The 22295-nt window shown below is 37.0% G+C and overlaps 3 protein-coding genes and 1 pseudogene across 3 annotated transcripts; 1 reads left to right on the top strand and 3 right to left on the bottom strand.

The window, feature by feature from the left end:
- Positions 1–2133: 2133 nt before the first annotated feature.
- On the bottom strand, positions 2134–10597 carry LOC114387270 (pleiotropic drug resistance protein 1-like). Its single transcript, XM_028347424.1, has 24 exons — positions 9284–10597; positions 8953–9073; positions 8767–8855; positions 8587–8671; positions 8349–8508; positions 8156–8232; positions 7821–7877; positions 7627–7717; positions 7230–7531; positions 6838–7119; positions 6429–6745; positions 6180–6340; positions 5975–6078; positions 5741–5897; positions 5527–5655; positions 5253–5419; positions 4837–5169; positions 4442–4732; positions 4260–4343; positions 4023–4156; positions 3570–3797; positions 3140–3311; positions 2797–3051; positions 2134–2694 (listed from the first exon to the last, which is right to left on the bottom strand). The coding sequence occupies exons 1-24, from the start codon at positions 9769–9771 to the stop codon at positions 2437–2439; spliced, it is 4542 nt and encodes a 1513-aa protein (XP_028203225.1). The 5' UTR covers positions 9772–10597; the 3' UTR covers positions 2134–2436.
- Positions 10598–11717: 1120 nt separating this feature from the next.
- On the top strand, positions 11718–15058 carry LOC114385739 (trichohyalin-like). The gene is made up of 7 exons (XM_028345791.1): positions 11718–12006; positions 12088–12203; positions 12309–12427; positions 12529–12691; positions 12781–13004; positions 13111–13435; positions 13648–15058. Exons 1-7 carry the CDS (start codon positions 11842–11844, stop codon positions 14828–14830), a joined length of 2295 nt encoding a protein of 764 aa, XP_028201592.1. The 5' UTR covers positions 11718–11841; the 3' UTR covers positions 14831–15058.
- Positions 15059–15209: 151 nt separating this feature from the next.
- Positions 15210–17646, bottom strand: LOC114385741 (annotated as a pseudogene).
- A 425-nt stretch (positions 17647–18071) lies between these two features.
- Positions 18072–21648, bottom strand: LOC114385740 (ADP,ATP carrier protein 1, chloroplastic-like). The gene is made up of 5 exons (XM_028345792.1): positions 20702–21648; positions 19901–20155; positions 19336–19479; positions 18903–19250; positions 18072–18686 (listed from the first exon to the last, which is right to left on the bottom strand). The coding sequence occupies exons 1-5, from the start codon at positions 21458–21460 to the stop codon at positions 18342–18344; spliced, it is 1851 nt and encodes a 616-aa protein (XP_028201593.1). The 5' UTR covers positions 21461–21648; the 3' UTR covers positions 18072–18341.
- Between the last annotated feature and the right edge of the window lie 647 nt (positions 21649–22295).

Here is a 22295-nt window from a genome sequence, read left to right as displayed (position 1 = left end):
AAAATAATTGAGAAGGAACAATAAAATAAGAAAAGGTTAGGGTATCTAGTTAAGACTTTGGAGCTTGATCTTTACAGCTGTAAATTAAAGTATCGGGGATAAGGTATGTAATTTTTATATTCAATTGAAAGATCCAAGACAAGACATGACACCGTATTAGAATCAGAACACAGTGCATGTTTAGCCACACACAAGATAATCAAATCCTTTGAGATTATTTTGATGAAATGGAGTGGGGAAAAGACAATAGTTAAAATCAACTAATAAATTGCATCAGCAGGAACGTCAGTCACAGAAATTTTCATTTTTTTACTTTAATCAAAGAAAATGATGGAAAGTTGAAATTTGGCCGCGTGTATAGTTTTTGATTAAGTCTTCATTTCCGAAAAACTGGCAAACAAAAATAAAACCCTGAAAGCTTGACTTCTAGATTGCATATAACACTGGTCAGTAAAATTGATCGGTTCTTCACTTCGTTGAAAGGAACTCTGGACCAATAATTCAACTTCTAGATATTTAGTACTCGATTATTACGACCATACTACCAGTAGAATATTTTTTTTTAATTTTTAATGCTCCAAATTAAACACAAATTCAAACCCATCTCTTTATAATAATTAAGACAAGTGTTATTTATTAATTATTATCAAGCTATAGTTTCAACCATAGGAGTGAAATCTAAACCAATGGGATTTGTTAATAAATTTCATTTTTCTCCAAACTTTATACAGCAAGCTCAAACCCTCCATTATTTCGCAAAAACTCCATCAACTATGGGATTAAAGTTAATTTAAATATATTTTCAATATCTTTTGATATGAATTTTTCCGTAACAATCGTGAGATGTTCTGTTTCAGTAAACTTCTAGTGCATTAAATTCCCCCTATCTTTTGATAGTGTATGGTATTTTTTTAAGAAAACTATTAATTATACAAATTATTATGATAAAACAATTTTATATGATAAATTTAACCATATTTAAAAAGTTAGAATATTGAAAATAAATTCGTTTAAGAATTTAAGAGAAATACTAATAATGAGTAGTATTTAAAGAATAATTTATTACTTAATTATTTTTAAAAACAAATCTAAAATACTCAACGAAACATATGAGACAGAAAATATATTTTTCATCAATTCTAAATCTTCCCATTAGTCTTCCTATATGCTAAATATAAAAAAAAAAAAAAGTTTATTTAATATTTTTATGTTTTTTATAAAATAATACTGTATTAATTAACAAGAATTATTAGAATAATACTAGCATAATAAAGTATATATATATTTCATTATTGTTAGTAGGATTGGGTGGCATTCATGAACCTCGTGAGTGGTGATCATACTTGTGTGTGTTTTAAAAACTATTGATCCTATCAAAGTTGAAGCAAGTTGTAGGCTTCTAGATGCAATAAAGAAACCCATACGGGAAAGCAGCCAAAAAGTTTTGTTTGTTTAGAAATTAGCATTGCAAGACAAGACTTGTCACCTAGTACAGTCTACGCAAGACACCTGTAATGTAAGATCAATAAATTGATGTTGGACTCATTCTCCCATCTGAATTCATTTTTCCCATTCGGGGGCTTGACCGATGACCATGTTCACAATTTATGACTCTAATATTTAAATTGTCATCTCCTTCTAGATGGTTTATTTATTATTAAAATTTTATATTAATTAGTTTGTTAATTTTACAGGAGTAGTATGTTATACTCCTATCCCCATCAAGTTTTTTAAATTCTAAGTAACCATTTAACAAATTGTCCTTAAATATCCTATAAACATTGAATATAATCATGTTTTTGGTTTTGGCCCAACTCGTGAGGTATGGATAGAGATTTAATTTATTTATTTATTAAAATACACTTAAGGGAGGCTAGAGTATCTTGGAGGACATTATGAATTTTGGTCTAAACAACAAAAACTAATTATGGTGACAAGGTGGGACGGGGAAAGTAGGAATTGATTTATGCAGTGTCTTTGCCCCCTCTTTTGAACCTTTTTCCAAGACTAGTAAGTGCGTGTAATTTGAAAGGTGTTGATTTTTGCAATTTGCAATTTAGTTTTGTAATTATTCAGAATATTTTTAAACTTTCTTGTTTCCCTGATAAGTATCACCAAAATCCCACTCCACCCTGAAAAGAAGTTTCACTGTATAGTATTGCATTAGATAACAATAACAATGTCAAGTGTATTTATATAAATAAGAAGATGGGGTCAATGTCCTATATTGATATATCAGGGACATTGAACCTGGTTGGACAAACTGTTAAAGTCCGAACTGAGAAGCATACTAAGCCACCTTGTGTTCCATGCTTACAAAGGGGTCCTCCCCTAATTCAAACCAACATTAATAATTTCATGATGTAATTTTTTTTTTCTTTTCTGCTAACACTATTAACTTGTACATGCGCTCACTTGAAACACATCTATTCTATTCTATCGCCTTTCAAAATTGAAGACCTTTAGAGAAAAAGCAAAGATAGTAGCAAATAGCACTGCAAACCCAACAACTACACACGCAGCAACTCCTACAAAATCATCTCTATAACCAAAGTATCTTCTAAGAAACTCTTTCACAGTCTCATTTAACTCAACTGCACTTGTTATATCCCCAAACTGTGATGCAACCAATCCATATAAGCTCCAAGCCACAGGACATGCCCAATAGTACCATCTCCACCACACAGGAATGCTCTGTCACCATATAGAATATAAAACTAAGCATCATTATATATGTACATCTGCTGAATTTCCTCACATGCATTTCTCATTACATTTATAGATTACATGACTTACAGGTCGTGGCACAACAAATCCCGAAAACAGATTCCAAATTCCATAGAATGCAGTAGCCACAATTGAAGCAATGTGTTGGTTTGGTGTTACGGCCACAGTCATCATGCCATAAAAGGTAAAGTATAGAAATGTGAAGTACATGAAGAACAGATACCAAAAGAATTTCGAAGCAGTCCATTCGAATCCGATCATCGCATAAACTATGATGCCATATGTTACAGCTTGGACAAAAATATATGGTAGCTCTATTACAACCTAAGAAGTAAAAGGTTGCATTAATAAGATTAAGATATAAAACTGACACAAAATACTAAATAATGCTTCTAGAAGTTAAATTAATTACCTGAGCAAGAGCATAGGGGATGGCTGAATACATTCCAGCTGCTCTTTCTCTATAAAAGACTGTTCGTTCAATGGCCACCACTGGTTGCACAGAAAAGGCATTCTGGATCCCAAGGAAGAGAATGGCATTGTACATGGAACCAATAGCATTGAACAGATCTTGTTTCCTTCTTCTGCATGTTGTTCTAAATGGGATCAATTTCATGGGGAATGAGGGTTTGTTTAACACAACTTATGCATGTTTTTTAATTGAATAATTCTAAATCATCCTACTAATCCTCCTAATTGTTTTGTATGGTAAGTATTGAATGCTTTTAATGTTTCCAAGACACTAAATATATTTACTTTTTTATTTAATACCTTCTTTATAAAATTTGTAGAGGGATATAGCATTACTCTTTGTAATTATACATTAAGCAATAGTAACTCACGTTTTGGATCCTAGGTCCCAGAACATTGTCCCAAACATCAAAGCTACGAATGTAGTGAACAAAAATCTCACTGCAGTATATGGAGGGTTGCGCCAGTAGGACCAATGTTGTTTCCATAGGCAGGCCTTGCATTGAACGAAAAATGGTTGTGCATATTGTGTAGGAAAATGAAGTTCCTTGGAACCTGGAGCAGGCTTGCTCAATTCTGCTACAAGTGCTTTGTTCCTCCTAACATATGACATACATACATACACACACATATACATATATATATATATATATATATATATATATATATATATATATATATATATATATATATATATATATATTTTTTTTTTTTTTCAGCACTAGTTTGAAATAATATCCTTGTAAGATATTTAAAATATATATATATACTTTTTGACTAAATAAGGATGTTAAGTAACACTATTACACTACAAACCAACTTACCTACATAGTACTGAATTTTTGTATATATCAGAAAAGTCAACATTCAAATCCATTTCTCGTGCCGGAGTTGTAATTTCCAACATCCAAGCTGCTGGGTTATGTCCATCTTTGATTTTACCAACCCCTTCAATCCTCTGCTTGAAAGTAAGATTAGAAATAGTACTATGATATCAGTAGCAACTAACAAGCATCATGAACTACTATAAATGTCATTTGATTTTTCCAGACACGTCTTACCTCAAAATACTCAATGAGGTGGTTAGAATGGCGACCCAATGGCCCAACATATATTTCTCGTCCTCCTCGCTTTAGTAGGAAAAGCTGAAACCAATTTTTGGTTTATTAAGCTCAAGTAGTATGGCAAGTCAAAGAAGAAAAGTGAGAAAACGCAGTATCATATGATCAAGAGCAGCACTTACCTCATCAAAAGCTTCAAATATGTCTATGCTTGGTTGATGGATGGTACAAACAATTGTTCTTCCTGTGTCCACTATGTTTCTGACTGTCCTCATAACTATTGCAGCAGCTCTGGCATCTAACCCAGATATTGGCTCATCCATGAATATTATGGAGGGATTAGCCACTAGCTCAACTGCTATAGTTAGTCTCTTGCGCTGTTCGGTGGAGAGACCGCTCACACCAGGTAAACCAACCAAAGCTTCCCCCAGTAAGTTCAACTCCACCAGCTCCATGACCTCCTCAATGAACATCTGTAATCATTTCAGATCAAACAGTAAAGATAACTAACTCCAAGACTTATGATCAGTTAGTATAGGCAATTGCCAATGAGTCTAGTTGAACATTATATGCTAACCTTTCTGGTTTCAGAATTGATTTCAGGCGATAAACGAAGCCATGCTGAGTAGAGCAAGGATTCATAGATTGTAACATGAGGAGAGTGGATATCGTTCTGCTCACAATAGCCAGAGATTCGAGCATATGTTTCTTGATTTTTAGGGTACCCTGAAATTGTGATGCTCCCCTCAATGTACCCTCCAGTTTTCCTTCCAGCCAACACATCCATCAAAGTTGTTTTACCTGCTCCACTCACACCCATCAGACCTGTGAGAACACCTGGCCTAAATGCACCACTAACACCCTTCAGAAGGACCAATCTGTCCTCAACTACACCCTGATTCTTCATTTCCTGCAAGTTGAAATCAAAAGGGATTCTGTTTTAAAGTGCTTTTCAAGTCCTATCTCTACAGTGTTTTCATGGAAATCAATCACCTGTGGCATGTCTACTGAGTAAGTGATTCCATCAAAGGTAAGTGAATGTGGTTCAAATGGAAGAACCATTCCTCTTTTCCTTCTGTGGCTTGACTCAACAGCAGCCTTTGGCCTCACTGATGCAGACCTGGAAGACATACTTTCTGTCCCATTATCATCTAAGTTCCCTGCATGACAATTGAAAGGATTTTCAAAATCTGAAAGATTTGATATGAATTATAAAGGGAAAGCACAAACATGCTTGTGTATATGATCAAATAAATGATCAAATCACCTATCTCTAGGTTGCTACTTGGGGCATTCCCTGTTAATCTGAGTGATAATCGAATATCATCTAGTGTTCTGTCTTTATTCCTATTGCCATGAGATTCTTTGAAGATGACAGCCCGTGACATCTCAGGTGCTGCTCAATCATTAGCATCAACATAGCATAAGTAATAGTACCGTTACTGCAGGAATATGAAAGTTGTACCAAGAGAGATACTCACGGTTTAGATAAGTGAGAGCTAGAGTGAATGTGATGTTCAATAGAACAACAAATCCAAGCAATGCGCCAGCCCCTATCCAATACCAGGATGCATGTGTGAAGAACCCACGGGACTTAAGAACCTCAACTCCCAGTGATTCAGTTGAATTGGGAAGAACCTAAAATTAAAAATAGATGTTCTAGCAACCCACAGGAAACTGGAAAACATTTGAAGTTTGATAATTCAAGAAATTACATGGCTCCAACTCTGCCCGAGGAACTCATTGACCATCATAGCATTCTGCTCATACATTATAGGTGAAATCCAGTAACCCCATATCCACCATTTCTTAACATCCTCTATTGATCAAGAGAAAATCAAAAGGCAAATTACACCATGTAAGGTTTAAAAATTTGAAAACTACAAACATTGCTACATCTGTTGAATAATTGTATTGTACCTCTTGACAATATGAAACCACCCAACGTCAGAAGTGTGACTATTGCAAATGATCCAAATGTGTTAGCAATAATCATATTCCTACCAATTGCCGCAATTGTACGAAACAATGCAGAAGCCATCTGGCCAAGTAGTAACAACAGAAGATATTGTTTGAAAAACCTACATCAAGAGCAGCATCTCACATCTAATGCCACACACTCATAGTGAGTCTTCCCAAGTCCAAAGTAGATAAAGATAAATTACTCACCTAGCAACACTTGGGTCAAATCCAATTACATAGTAGGTGATAGATACCCAGACAACTACTTCAGCCAATGTAATAGGTATTTTCAGGATCCAGCCGGGAATAGCATATGCCCATGCAGGGTAAAATAGAAGGTCCCTTTGCTTGTAAAATATAGGAAGCTTTGCTACCGTCATAGAAATATCAGCCATGCCATTAAACAAGATCATTACTATAGAGAAAAAAAGAGCACCGGTGTAAACTCCCCCATTATCCACAGAATCCTTGTGCATCTCAGTTCGCAGGAATACTGTCATTGCTACCACTGCCATCAGTGCAAGCTAGTGGCAGAAGGAGAAAAATCACACGTGAAAATCATGTAAAAAACATAATGATCAAACATAATTGCATTTATACGCTAGCTAAAACTAACTTGAGACAGCTTGAAGATGTAAACAAATGCATTCCTCTTCATTAGCAAATACTCCCTTGAGAAGTTAGCTTTCAGAAGCTCCTTCTTGTTTACCCCGTACTTCTTAGTAGTTAATGCAGCTGGGTGGTTCTTTGTCTTATCAAATGGAACTGCTAGTTCGTCTCCAAGCTTCCTACCAACATGGAAGCATCGAAATGCCTCGGCAAATTCGTTAACTGAAACAAAACTGTATGGCTCATCTTTGTGTATCCAGTACTGTTGTTGATCCTTCCTTGAAGTCACCTGGCAAAGAGTATAGATACATCTGATATTCTGATTCATACACAGATACATGTGGTTTTACTTTCAATTCCATAATGTGTATGAGATAAGAAAGGTAAAAATTGATTTACTTCTTGAAGGAAGTCAGCGACAGCTTTCCTCTCAGGACATCTGAAACCCTTAGATTCAAAAAATTCAAGGACGAATTCACGAGGTCCTTGGTATACTATTTGGCCATCAGAGAGGAGGATAATGTCATCAAAAAGTTCATACGTCTCTGGCTCTGGTTGCAATAGTGAGATAACCGCTGTTCCATCAAGAATGTGAACCATTTGTCTGAGACACTTGATAATTTGAACAGTTGAAGAGCTGTCCAAGCCAGAAGATATTTCATCCATGAATAGTGCATTTGTTGGACCAACCAACATCTCCCCTGCAAATAATGCATACAAAATTTAAATATAGAATGTAGAAACTGAATTGGAATGAATCACTTGCAGGGACAAGCAGTTGGAATTGGATCACCACCTGTGGTAACACGCTTCCTTTGTCCCCCAGATATACCACGCAACATTTCATCCCCTACCACAATATCAGCACACATTTCCAGCCCCAAGATCTGGAAAATACAAATAAACAAGTAGTTGGGCGCAATTAAGAAAGTATTTGTGAAGTTGGAGTAATGTCAGAACACTTTGAAGAATAATGGAGATGTCAATCACCTTAAGTACATATTCTGTCATCATCTGGTTTGCTTCCTGGCCTTCAGATGCTATTGCCTGGTTTCATCAGAAGCCAACAAGATGAAAACACTACTTACTTGTCCATCACAATTAAAAATTTCAGTGAATTTAGCGGGAGGAGAGGGTATATTAAAATAAAATGAGTATCGTAGATTCGTGGCCTTTATTTAATGAAAAATATCCCTGGAGTATAAGAGACTAGCACACTTAAATGTCTGAAATGATTTTTTCCTAAGCAGATAGTACTTGCAAAGTAAACACATAATCTTTCCTAAGCAAGTAGATAAAAACACACTTTAAAGCTGCATATTTACCTTCATGTAGATATCAATATTAGGGTCAGGCTTAATATCCGTCACTATCTCTCTTCTTGACAGTTCAGATAGCATGTCTGTACATGACCAAAACAATACTATGTCAAGCTCGGATAACATAAGTGGAAGTTATCACTTTCGTTAACAGCGTCAGATGAAAGGAAAAGCCTTTTTAAGGTAAAAGCTGACTAACCATAACGTGATCCAACCCCTTGGCACCTTGCAGAGAAAGCCAAGGTTTCCCTTACAGTCATTTCTCCAATATGAACATCATCCTGGCTAATATAGGCAGCAGTTCTCTGGGGTACAAATTCATTCATTCCATGCCCGTTATATGTCACTCTCCCAGAAACCTACAGCACATATCAGAACTTAAATTGGATATAGCTTATTGAAATAAAAAGTCAATGATAAGTGGAATTATTTTTCACCTTAAGATCTGGATCAAGCTTTCCTGCCAGAGCCAAAAGGAGTGTGGTTTTTCCAGAACTTGGAGGACCCAAAAGCAATGTCATCCTGATAAATGATATGTTGAAGTATGAGAGACTGATATAGGAAAATGAATGAGGTATGAGCTTAATTTACAGATTCTTTCAGTTCTATATACTCACCTACAAGGTTTTACAATTCCACTAACATCTTTAAGAATGGTCACATGCTTCTTTTTGCTTGAAAGAATATGTAGATAATTCAAATAACTCTGAAAGATCAACTTTGTCAAAATAACAGATAATATACAGAAAAAGAAATTATGGTTTTGATTAAGAAAAAAAGTATCAAATTAGTACATGGTTTACCTCTACCGTATTAACAATGAAGTTGAAAAATGTGGGTAAGGCTCTGCTGCCAACATAAGCTTCTGCCTCAACATTCAGATGCTCAAACCTGGCTTCAATTGTTGGAATGCTAACCCCAACTCTAGAAATATTGAAAGATAAAGAAGGGACAGAAAACTCATTGGTGCATGGTCAAGGAAATACATGAAACAAAATAACATTTCAAACATTTTGACTTGTAATATTGCCATAAAAAATCTATGTATGGATAACAACAACCAAAACAAGGTGAAGGGAAATTGAAAGAGAAAGGGAGGGGGGAAAAAAGCAATATTAGTAATGGATTTATTACCTATCAATTCTTTCCCTCAGCTTCAACAGAAATTTTTCATTGTCTTCTTCAGCATCTCTTACCAACCTCTCCAACACTTCCTTTCTTCTCTGTGTTCCCATATCCGTGACGTCAATTTCATTCACCTCACCATTGGATGTGATTAACAAGCCTTTCTTTAAACGATTGTAAGTAGGGAGCTTGTCAAGTGCAGCCCATTTTAGAGCTTCTTCATCGTCCTCTTCAAATGAGGACGGAGAAAAAATGTCACTTGCATCTCTCCTAATCGAAGAACTTACTCGTAAGCTGCTATCATTCTCCATTGTCAACAAAGAAAGAGTTAAAAAGATAGAGCTGCAACAAACTTTCTCTCTGCTTGTGCAATTCTGTAAGGTTATGTGAAATAAAAGAGTGGCATGCATGAATATATAGGTGAAATTGCTTCTGGTAAAGTATAAGGACTCCACACTAAAGTTTAACGAGTAGACAGGGGATGACTCCTGAAGCATAACATGACACTAGAGCCATGCAAGGATTACGTAAAAATCGTGGACTTTGTGGCCTAATTTGTCCGTGCAGTGGGTTAGGGGACAACACTAGTACTCATATTATCAAATGAAACTTAAGAGAATAGAACTCTTTGATTTGGACTCATAACATCATCCATTTACGTGCATAATCTAGCACTAGTTGAATTTTTCCTCCTGGTAGTACTTCTACGAGGAAAAATCATTCAAATATAATTATTCATGATTGCCAGCATAATAATAGATTATGGGAAGATAATGTCTTTCAAGTAATGCTATTATTTTGTTTCATATTACACTTTAACATAATGAAAAAGGTTGGTAAAGCTAAAAAAAAAAAAAAGTTGGTAACTTAAAAATTTGAAACGTGGACAAGCTAAAACCCTAAGGAAATCAAAACTAGGATACTGCCTTGGGCAGTTGGAAATTGAAGAAATGTAAACATTGCACTGTGTCACCCGTTTTATTGGCTAGCATAAAACCACGAAGTAGTGAATTTGAAAATATGTTAATCAACGTTAACAAGAAATGTTTGATATTGTCATGATTATCATTATCTCATACGTAACGTTAACTATGTTCAAAGGTTTAACAACGGTTGTAGCAAGCCGCAAGCGACAGTTAATGAGCTTCATTGAAATAATGAAACAAAATGATTACACATAGTTCAACACATGCTTTCACGGGCTAAACAACAAATCATGTGAATTGGGCCAAGATTTTCTGCTCTAAGCCCAAAATAAGGGAGTTGTTATTGGCCCCAACCACATTTGTTCTTGACCCCTACAAACATTGGAAAAGACCTTCTTACCCCTCCCTCTTCCCCTCCACCTTCTTTTCATCCCACCCACCCCATCACCACCGCACCAAAGGAAAATATATATCTTGAAAATTTTAAAATGACAAATAAATTATAATATTTTTTTCAAAAAGAACATAAAAAAGACGAAAATTAGAGGTGAATGTGATGGGATAGTGAAAGAACATGGTCAATCATCTACTGATAGAGGTATCTCCTTGAAAGGGTGTTGAACGGTTGGGTCAAATTCCTATCACATGTATCATCCTGTTCAAAAAAGTACCATATCTAGTGATTCCCATTGTTCTTCAAACAATGGCCACGAGCATATCTGTTAACCAAAACTTCAATTGAGTAAAGATTTCCCCGCCCCATATGGCATGATGGAATACTTAAGTACGCTTAACCCACTGAGAGCATAAAAAGTTCAAGACCAAAAGAAAAACACAACTAAATCCATGAGCCAAATTTTCAACTTAAGTACCGTTAACCCACTGAGAGCATGCCTCTTCAACTGAAGGAAATATAGGCCCACACACAAAAAAGAAAATGGTGCTTAATTCAAACGAAAACCCTTTAAAAAGTCGAGATGGAAACCAACTTTATACACCATACCCCACTAATCATCAACTAAGGATAAAGTTACCTCCCACCACACATAAGCTAGTCAATATCTACATTTGTACGTTAATACCCTTGGGTAGTGTACCTCAGGCAATATCTACATTACAATCTTATTTCTTTTCTGGGTGTGCACTACTTTGAAATAAAAGAGACTTTTTGATAGCTTTTTTTTTTTTTGCAACGGTGCCCCAATTTGTTGTTGAAACGAAATTGATTTGTCACAAAATCACTTCCTACTTCATGATTTTCAAATTTTGCCAAGACGTTAATCCACAAGTAACAAGAACTAATCTTCCTCCACTTTATTCCTTCTTTTTGTTTCTTCTTGATTGAATCCCAACCTTTATATGCCACATATTTTGGGCTGGGTGAACACCTGAATTTTGAAGGGCACTTTGGTAAAAAAAAAAAAAACTAGATAGCTTGAGTATGACATATCCTCCCATGTAGCCGTTACCCAGATATCCTGACCCTCCTCGCAGGTTAAATTTATTACATGTAACACCAAACTTGGAATTTGATTATTATTTCAATTTGAAACCTTAGAAAGTTAAAAACAACTCGACCGTTGGGTCTTCCTTACTTGAACAAAAACACGCTCCTGCTCCCCCACAACTGCAACAACGGTAATGGCAGAAGCTGAAGATTATGGGTTCCTCCCAGAGGAAATGGCGGTGAATGAAAACCTTGGCTACCCTAAAGCTTTCGCTAAACTCTGCCGTGACCGCGGTTTCGGTCCCTACAGCCATGGCCCTCCCTTTTCCTTCATCCCTTATGCTTTGTCAGAAGATGAGGTAAACAAATTGGATCTCTCTCTTTCACTCCTCGTTTCACTTATTAAAGCAAATTCGAATTTAATGTTGTGTCTGTTTTAGGCTGAGACAGCCAAAGATTTGGATGAGATATTTCCGATTATTGATCCGAAAGCTAAGGCGACCAGCAAGCCGAAAATCTTTGTCAGTGTCTTGTGGAAGCAGCTCCGCCATCTTGGGTAGACATTTCAATTTGGAAGATTCTGGGATTTTTCATTAATTCTTATTTCTGGTGCATTTTTTGTGTTATCTTATTATTGATTGATTGATTTGGCATATCTCAGGAATGCTGGCTTTGACCCTGCAGTGATTCGGGTGGATGGTTATGGCAATGTGCTCTATTATCATGCTGACTCAGCCTCTCCTCTGGCTTGGGATGTTGATCACTGGTTTCCTTGTTCAAGTAATTTTTCTCTTTCTCTTTTAATAATGCGTGGAAGTAGAATTCAATTGGTTTGTGTCACAAACAAGGTATGACTTTGCTCCTTTGGAATGACAATTCAGGGGGAGGTTTGACTGTTCTTAGCAATCTAAGGTTATTACAGCGGCAAGCCTGTAAGAGGAAGAAAAACAAGCTGGAATTCTTGGTGCCATGGTGGGATTTCCAATTGGGGATCTCTGTGAACCAGTTCCTGTCTGTTTTTGCTTCTTCAAACTCTGACTTCAGGCACGTTTTTTTTTTTTGGTTTTTTTGTTCCTCAATTTTTCGTGGGTGCCGAGTGGGAGGATGATGATAGTTGTATTTGCAACTTGCAGGCACAGAGCCTTTTCATTTTTGTTCTATGAAGGAGAAAATCAAGAATTGAATGCTTCACAAATAGTGGATTCTCATTCTTTTCCACAACACTTTCTCGCGCTAAAAGAAGAGGTAGGCCTGGCTCCTGCTTCAATTGTTGAATCTCGAAGGGAACCTTGCGATGCATTAGCTTTGAGACAACTTGATTACAATAAGAAGCCAATGCCCATGTCTCCTGCAATAGGTTGGTGGCAGTTGATGATTATCATGCCAAGTTTGAATTTGTTAATTGATTTGAAGATGGAGATTGATTTTATATCTGACCAGCCTCTCATTGAAACTCTTTTCAGTAGCTGCAAGGAAAAGGAATGGCAGTCTCCTGAAAGAAAATGAAGATCCAGACTTTGTGAAAAACCCCTACCAAGCAATTGTCATGGCTAGAGATTCCCTGAAGCAAAGAGAGGAAACTACAAAAAAGCAAGCTGAAATACAGAAGCTAGATGATGAAGTGAATGAAATGAAGCTCAAAAATGAGGAAGAAAAACTCACTATTCAAGACCTGGAAATGGCACTTATAAAACGTAGGAGGAAGGCAGAAAAGTGCAGACGGTTAGCTGAGGCTCAATCTTCTTACAGGACTATGCTAGAGAAGATGATCAGAGACACTATGCACCAGTAAGTCCCAATAACCAAAATCGAAATGGTGCTTTTAAGTGTCTTTGTAATAAATCTTTACATTTTATTGGTGAAGAGCATTAACTATGCCATATTAAACACTCAAATACTTTTAAAAAAGTTAGTATTTTCCTTGTATTTTAGTTTTACATATAATAAATGTTTTCTTTTGGACTTCAACAACTAGTTTTTAAAATTTGGTTTTGTTGCAGGAGTGTCATTTATAAGGAACAGGTAAGGTTGAACCAGGCTGCAAGTAATGCACTAATGGCTAGACTTGAAGCACAGAGGGCAATTTGTGATGCTGCAGAGAAAGATCTTCACAAGAAATACAAACAAAGAGATGACATAGAGAAACAGATTAGACCTGAATGGGAGCAAGGAAGGAAGAGGTCAAGAATAGATGATGCCACCTATGAAGAGAGAGACAGTAAACCTGCTCTTTATTTGCCTGGGCCAAGACCAAGAACACCTTTGCGCAAGGAGCTCAGAGTGTTTTTAGAGGAGGAACAAAGGTCATCCGAAGTTGACTTATCTGCAAACGAAGAGCAAAAGAGGGAAGAAAAAGTAGAGCAAAAGCGGGAAGAAAAAGTAGAGCAAAAGCAGGAAGAAAAAGTAGAGAAGCTGAAAATGCCAGCTAATAATGACCCAGAAGAGAAGCTTGAGGAGCATACCAGATCAAGTGTTGCATTGGATGAAGAAAACTCAATTGAGCAAAGACTTCAGAAGCTCAAAATCAGCGAAGGCAAGAGGAGTTATGGCATTTCATTCTCAGGTCTTCATAAGACAGAAATTGAGGAAGATGAAGAAACCAGAAAGCAACGTGGAAAAGGGAATGTCGAGAAGTGGCTTCAAATGCTTTTAGAGAATGGTCAACAACAAGAAGGAACTGATCCACAAGAAACAAGTGAAAATGCTTCTTGTGGCACTGAAGAAAAAATAATCCAACAACTGAATCAGAAGTTCCCACAAAAGGAGTTGAAGATCTCAAAAGTTTCAGATTCTGATTATAAAGAGAAGCAGCTGCAACTTCTTCAAGACAGGAACGGATGGACAGAGAAAGAGGATAGAATAGAAAACGAAGCTAGAAATATTATTCCAACAGGATACAAAAATTACTCTGGAGAAGCTTGCATAGGTGAAGGAAATTGCACTCCTAATGTTGAAGGGATGGAAAGAAAGGAACAACATAAAAAGGAAAAAAGACTTCCTAGATCAGAGAGTGCTAGGAGCTTGAGACGAATTCCATCATCTCCATCTTTGCTTCTTGGGATCAAAAAAGGTGTGGACTACATTTGGAAGAAGCCAACGGCAAGTGATGATGCCGATCTTGCAGCATCAAACAGTTTCTTGAGGTCATCCATCAAGACAATCAAGAAAGGTGTGAAATTATGAATAGAGATGCATTTGAGGCTATGCATAATGCATTCATACCTTAGTTCTTAGCATTTGTACCCTATGTTTTTTGACTGTTTTACAATTTGAGTGATGTTAGCTGTGAATAAAGTGAGTGAAATTTATAATCCAAAAAAAGGAGAGAAAATAAGCGTGTGAAATGTAGACATTCCATTGTTTCATTTGTGTACAAGATTTTAAAGTTATCAAATATTTGATAAGTGATAACACCTTGTTTTTGCGGCAGGCATTTAGGTTTCTTTTACTTCTATTTTCCTGCTTAACGCAAACTTTGTTCTAGGAATTTGAATTCCTGCTGCATTTGCTAATAGTAACTTCCTTATTCAGATCATTCACTTTAATTATTTGAATTAGTGAATTACTAACAGAAATGGTCTTTTAGGCGTTGTTCCAATGTGTGTGTCTGTACATTGTTTATCAAACCTGACTCAAAGCAGAAAAAGCAATATTGAATATTTGAGCAGCTTGATATGAAGAAAAACCTTGTCCACTAAATTTAACTCTCAAATAAAATTAACATTGAGCCTTCTTCTTCTGCACTTGCATGGAATTGAACTGGCTTTGCAGCCTGTAAACATCTTCCTTCAGTTTCCTTATCTCCATTTGCTGAGCATTCATTTCACGCTTTGAAAGGCATCGTCCTGGTGGGTCGAGGCCTCCATTCGGGCTCCTCAAGCTATTGAAGGAGCCACTCCAATCTATGTGGCAGTGGAGTTTGGTTTGCTCAGAGAAGAGCACCTGAATTACAGTTCCCACAGGCAACCGTTCATGTTTCTCAACTCAGTAAGCCTTCAAAAGGTATCTAATCTAGGACTATTGTTTGGTACATCAAGATCGGCATAAATTATGAGCAGTAACTAGTAACTTGCCTACCACCATCCAGTACTGTCTCAAGTGCCGAAAAGGGTTATGCTTCTTTTAATAGTAAAATGAAGTTCTAACCATAAACAGAACAAGATTGTATTATTCAAATAACATGGGGGAAGACCAACTACTAATATATAGCCTACTTGTACCTGACGGGTTACCTACATTTAGGAGGCTACTTTTTTTAGTGGCAACAAGTAATAAATATACATAGCTATCAGAAGAAAATGCCAAGCTTTAACGTTTAAACTAGAAAGAGTTTCCTATACTCAAGAGATCATTAATTACGTTCCATTTCAGTAAAATAGTTGCATAACCTTTTCCACATGCATCAGAATGTGGGACAAGAGAAAAGCCAAATGTTGAAAAAAAGCCAATCACAGTCGCATCTATGATCCAGTGGTCCCACATGAAAGACATTTACGTTATTTGAGTTTCACTTCACCCATTCCCACTCAAAAGAATGCCATGCTGGTGGTGACAACGCGAGAAGCATTTTCCAGGATATCCAGGATGAACCTCTTAATTCACCCCTCTCCTTGTCTTTAATACATAAATTAGGCATGAATAACAAAGAATTACCTCTACCAAATCAAGTAAGGACAATACTTCTTAGAATTGGAGTTTTACCTTGATAATCTATACCTTTAATGCAAACTTTTGTTACCCAGATTATTGAGGTGAAACTCCAATTCTGAGTGGAGAAAAATACTTAAGAGCACAGGTGAGACTGCATATAAGTTTTGTCAATCAAGTAATTTGAAACTAAAATGAGAAGTCATACTTTTAGATAAGTGTCGATGGCTCGGTACAAGCCATCGGCGGCGGCTCTTGCATGGCTTGGAAGAGCTCCAGCAAGTGTAATGAACTCAGACAAGGTCAAATTGGCATCCACAGCGGCCTCATCGAGGTAGCAATCAACCAACTTGGCCACCTTAAGCAAAGCAGCACCATCACGGTCCAAACTCAACATCCAAGAGAGTCCCACAAGTGTGGCTGAAGGAGGGTATCATGAGCTCTTTGAGAGAAGCTTGGTCTAGCTGCCACGAAATGCGGTTCTCAAGCTCAACTCTATAAGTGGCATCAACCCTAACCATGATGGCGGTTCTGAGAAGGCGAAGGAGGAAGTTGCATGGGACAGACTCCTTCTCAGGAGGCAGAACACTCACAAAAGGTCTCCACAAAGAAACTCTTCTTCATCCATGAATTCGTGTCGCTTTCGGGGTTGGAAGTGAGTGGTGACACCATTTTCGGCAGAGGAGAGAGGTCAGATGGAGGCATAATGTGTGATGATGGAACCAATCAAGTCTGCACGAACACCTTTCTGTTTGATGCTCGAAAGGGTCTTCACGAAGTAATCCATGTCAACGATGCATGCATCGTCAAACCAACATTCCCAGGATCCAGCATTTGTCTCTGACTCTTCACAACACTGCTTCTTCATTTCCACTACTCACAAACGGCACTCTTCTTTGGTTATAAACAGCTAGCGAGAGAAGAGAGATAAGTACTCATTCATGTCGCTCGTACAACTGAAGCCATCATATACAACAAAAGTAATTATAACACAACATCAAACTTGAAAGAGACTCTTTTGTTTTCTGTGTATCTTATGTATTGCGTGAGGGATTTGGACTTGTTCCATTTGCAAGAGCAAAGGAAAGGATATACAAACAAAAATTGGAGCAGGTTTGTTCACTTTATAAACGCCACATTTACATCATTGCCTATGTAAGTGATCATGCGCTTAGAATTGTGCATGGCAGTTGGCACTTTGCACAAAATGATGGCAAGTGAAAGAAACGGAAACCAGAGAAGGGGCCTATGTAAATGCCAAAGTTTGTTTTTGCATCCCAAGCTCGCGAATCCCCCCATACTTTGTTCCTTTCGAAGCTGACATCTGTACCTCTGGTTACTATAGACCATTTTCAATTTTATTATTTTATTTCAAATCATTTACAATACCAAAATATAATGATATTTAATTGGGGTAGCTGGTCCCAAAATGCTTTGCTTGGAAACGTGTTCATTTTTTCATGGCAGGATTCTATTCCTGCCTGTGTAGTTCTGTGGCAGCTTGGACAATTGTTATCTCAATTGGATTCAAAATGAACAATATTTTTTGGGCTTTGGGCCTCAATATATGAAACCCATATTAAGATTTAGTCCTCAACTTGACAATGAAAGGCCATTGGACCCAACAGTGCAATGCTTCCATCAATTTAAAACTATCCTACATACCAACAAGTCCTTGATTGGGATAATTTTGCACTCAATCCTTTTAAATAAGATTTCGAATTTGAATCTTGTTCGTGGTAAAAAAAACCTTGTAACCAACCATTGAGCATATCTATTTGAAACAAAATTTACAAATGTGTTCATTCTTTCATTTTTTTTTTTTTTAATGTGCTACAAAACAAGAAAGCTTCATTGAGAGAATATAATCATTTATCTATGGGGACAAAAGTAACAATGATGGGACTTGGAAAAAAAGTGACAATCAAACTCAGATGAGATAATGACCTACAACAAATAGTTTGAGCTAACAAATCTCATGAGTTTGGCTTACTCCTCCTGCCTTGCAATTCAATGTAGTTTAAGCTTTAAATACTGTGAGTTGAGTTCAATTCAATATACTTGAGGAGTCACCAGCTGTTGGATTTAACAGTGGAACACTTTTAAGAGAACCATTTTCATCCTCATCCTTGGCCACCACTGGTATCTTAACAGCTGCTGCTCTTTCCATCTCTTTCTCAAGTTCTTCTTCTCGGCGCAATGCAGTAAACTGGGTATCAAGCGACTTGGCCGCTGATAACCAGACAAGAACAATCACCAGAAGGACCCCTCCTAGGTATGGGGTTGAGTTAGCTAGTGAACCAAAAGTTAAGATCATGAACTGCTGAATCAGAGCTCCTCCAGATTTCCCCAATGGGTTGCACACAACATCAATGGCTGCCTTTCCCTTGACCTGCAGCAAAGGGAATTTAACACAAGTCAATTATAAGGGGTTACAAGTGCAACATTATATAGAGAGAGAGCTTATCAGGTGTGAAAAAATTAACCTTTGATCATAAAACCATAAATAGATGGTCATGATCAAATTTATCTTAAACAGTCTTAACAATCTATACATGATTGCGTGGTCAAGTTTGCACAAATGATTGTAGCAGATAAAAATCCAAACCTTGGTATCCTCATCTAAGGGTATGTAGGCCATTTCCTTGCACGGATCGAATAAACTGTACTTAGCACTCTTGCTGAATATGTTCTGCATGGCACCCACATATACAGCAGCTAGCAGTGGAGTCATTCCAAACTTTGCAATAACAGGAGCAATTGGGCCGCCAAATAATATAAGAGAAAAGAAACCAACTCCTGTCAATAGCAGGACGGTGGGGGTGATCTTGGCACCAACTCCCCATCCATATTTGTCAAATATAAATTGACTTAGAAGCATCATTATGAATGTAGCAATTCCAGTTGCAGTTGAGAAGTCTCCCATAAAAGATGAGTACTCGTTGGGGCTAGGAAACTGCACAAATTGCAGAGGTTGAGAGAGAGAGAGCACGATGAAATGTCCAGTAGCAAAACCAAAGGCAAGAAAGGTTTTACATTACCTGAGCTTTGAGCTTTGATTTCCATGTAACCTCAACAAGATTAATGCTAATTCCATATGCGACCACTAAAGTGGCAAGATCCCTTATATATTTTGAAGACACCAAGAACTTTATGCTCTCCATTGTTCCCATCTTGGGCTTCTCCTGGAAAAATCCATATCAAGGTGAAATGTTAATTATGCTATTTCAAACATTAGTAAAAAAAAATGGAATTCATATGTCCTGACATATTTATAATAATGGGGATAACACCAAATAAATATCTAGTAGAATTTCATGCACACAAAGAAATGAGTCAATCATACTACAGAAATGACGTCTCATCTAAATATCATGTTGAAAGCCAGTTTTTTAAACTCCCTGTACCATTTAACACCAAATGAAACATTACAAAAAACCGAGGAAAGCTTCTACTTTGCTTTCAGCTGTCTCAACAACTAAATTAGTAGACTCAAGTATAAAACAGAAAAATGCAAACAGTGAAAACAACAGAACGGGCATGCTTCAACCAGCCTAATGCAGAAAAACTATATGCCTAAAGTATATCTGTCTCATAAAAAAATACCTTCTTCTTCTTGCTACGTGTAGGAAGAGGAACATAATTGTTCACCCACCAATACAGGAAACAGATTGCAACTCCCATGCCCACAACTATGCTCATCATTGCTTTTAGAGAGATGGCCCAACCATCAACTCCAGGACCTAAAGTACTCCGCAGATTAGAAAAGTATTTCACTGTCCGACCAGAGAACACAAGGGCTACATTGGCCCCAAGTCCAAATAGAGGATAAAATCTTTTTGCTTCATCAACGGTAGTTATCTGGAAAGGGGAAAAAAAATCAATATTAGCATTCTCCTTCACAAAGCAGCAGAAGAACCACATATCATATTAGCATCATATTCATCTTTACAGCTTATATTCATTAGAATTCACATAAAGCAGTTCAAAATTAGAATTTAAAATATCAAATTAGAGGATGCAACACCATGCCCTGCCATCACATGATTGCATCTTATCCAGATAAGATTTGTATCCATATTATTACAAGTGAAACAAGCATGTAACTATCATGAATTAAACAAACAAGAAATAATAACATATAAGGGACTCATCAAAAGCTAAGCGGCTAAGCTATAGAGAAAGGAGCAGCATACAAATGAATATGACCAAAACGAATAGCTGAAAAGTGACACAATCCAACAAACAACAGCCATTCATGATGATGAAATCAATAAGCCATGTTCAGATACCAAAATTAAAAAATGTTAAGATGATAACGACACCAACAAATACTATAACAAAATTAAAGCCAGAAACAAATTACCAACTAACAAAGTAAGCTCAAAGTTCAAACAATGAAACAACCTGATTGGCAAACCCCCAAAACAGCACCGAAATCACCACACTCCCCCACAATTCAGCCATGACATAGAACAAACAGAAGCTCCATATTCTCATAATTGCAAGAGGGCCAAGGAACCGCGGGCCAAGGATGTTAAGAAGCTTATCCGCAAAAGCCTCAGGGTGAATATAGTTGCTGAGAGGGTACAAAACAAAACCAAAGGCCCCAAAGAATGCAATGAAGGGAAGAATAATAGAGTAGAAGAGAGCCTGCTTCGACAACACATTAGCCAACTTTGTGTACAATAACATGAACCCAATGGCCATTGGAAGGTTCACCCAGGTTTTAAGAAACGGTATGATCTCAGCACTGCTTCCTCTGGCCGTCACAACCAACACATCTTTTGTGTCCCTTAAGATGGTGTAGTTGAAGAGGATGCAAAAGAACATCAATCCCAGAGGCACGATTTTCTTCAAGGTGGCAACTTCAATACCCAAAAGCTTTGGCTTCTCACTTCCTGGTTCCCCAAAGGAGGCTGCAGCAGCAGCAGCCTCAGCCCTGCACAAGAACAAGTTTTTGTTTTTGTCCCTTTGGGCAAAGACATTGGCTTTTGGTGAGAGTTTGGGGAACCCATTAAAGGAAAGAGAAGACCCAGAAAGGTTTTTTGGCTTTGGAGAGAAAAGTCTGTGCCTTAAACCATGTGAAGGGTGCAAGAGTGAGATTCTGTTAACGGGGTTTGTGGGAAGAGAAAGAAGGCCTCTGGTTTGAAAAACAGCGTCCATGACTCTCTGTAGCTCTCTCAGTTCCCTTGGAAGAGTTGAAGAAAAGAAACAGAGAGGGATAATGAGAGATAAGGTGGTTGGAGTGGAGAGTGGAGAAGAGAAGAAGATTATATATATCTTTCTTGGAGGAATGAAAGGGCAGCAGATACAAATAAAATATCTTTTCTCGTTTGTCTGATGAAGACAACCATAGTAAACTACAACTAAAGATTTTTATGCAGAAAGGGGGGAAAACAGTGGGTTAAATTGAGTGTGTTAACACAGAGAGTTGAATTCGCACGAGTGGGAACAAATATGGTAAGTGTTTAACTGTGTAAGGTGAGAGAAAAGTGCATGGGAAACGGTCAAGGGAAGAAAAGAAACGAGCATTCATATAGGATCTTTCTTTCACACATCAAAAATGAAAAACTCATTGTAAATACAATCAGGTGAAACAAAACGGCCAAGCTGGTTACCAAATATGCCTTTTTTTCACATTAAAAAATCACAGTACTGATTTATTTTCATAATTTCATGGATTATTTTACATGACAGAAATAGAACAGCATTATTTGCAAGAATTTACCATTTATATAGCTTATTCTCCAACAACAACAAAAAACTCGTAAGTAGCATCTCCTACTATTCACGAACTTTGGACTTTGGAACTTCTTTAACTGGTTCATGAATGAATATGGCCGATTAAGAAAGTTGTTTTGTTAATTATAGGTCATTAAATGTTTTAAATTATTTGTTTATACATAAATGCTTTCAAAAAGTTTGTATTTGACCTAAAAAATTGGACTACTTATAATAACAAAAAAGAGTGACTAATCTAACAATATACTTTTTTTTA

Source organism: Glycine soja, chromosome 15 (genome assembly GCF_004193775.1).
Source record: "Glycine soja cultivar W05 chromosome 15, ASM419377v2, whole genome shotgun sequence".
NCBI classification, from domain to species: Eukaryota; Viridiplantae; Streptophyta; class Magnoliopsida; order Fabales; family Fabaceae; genus Glycine; species Glycine soja.
This window is presented reverse-complemented; position numbering and strand designations above follow the sequence as displayed.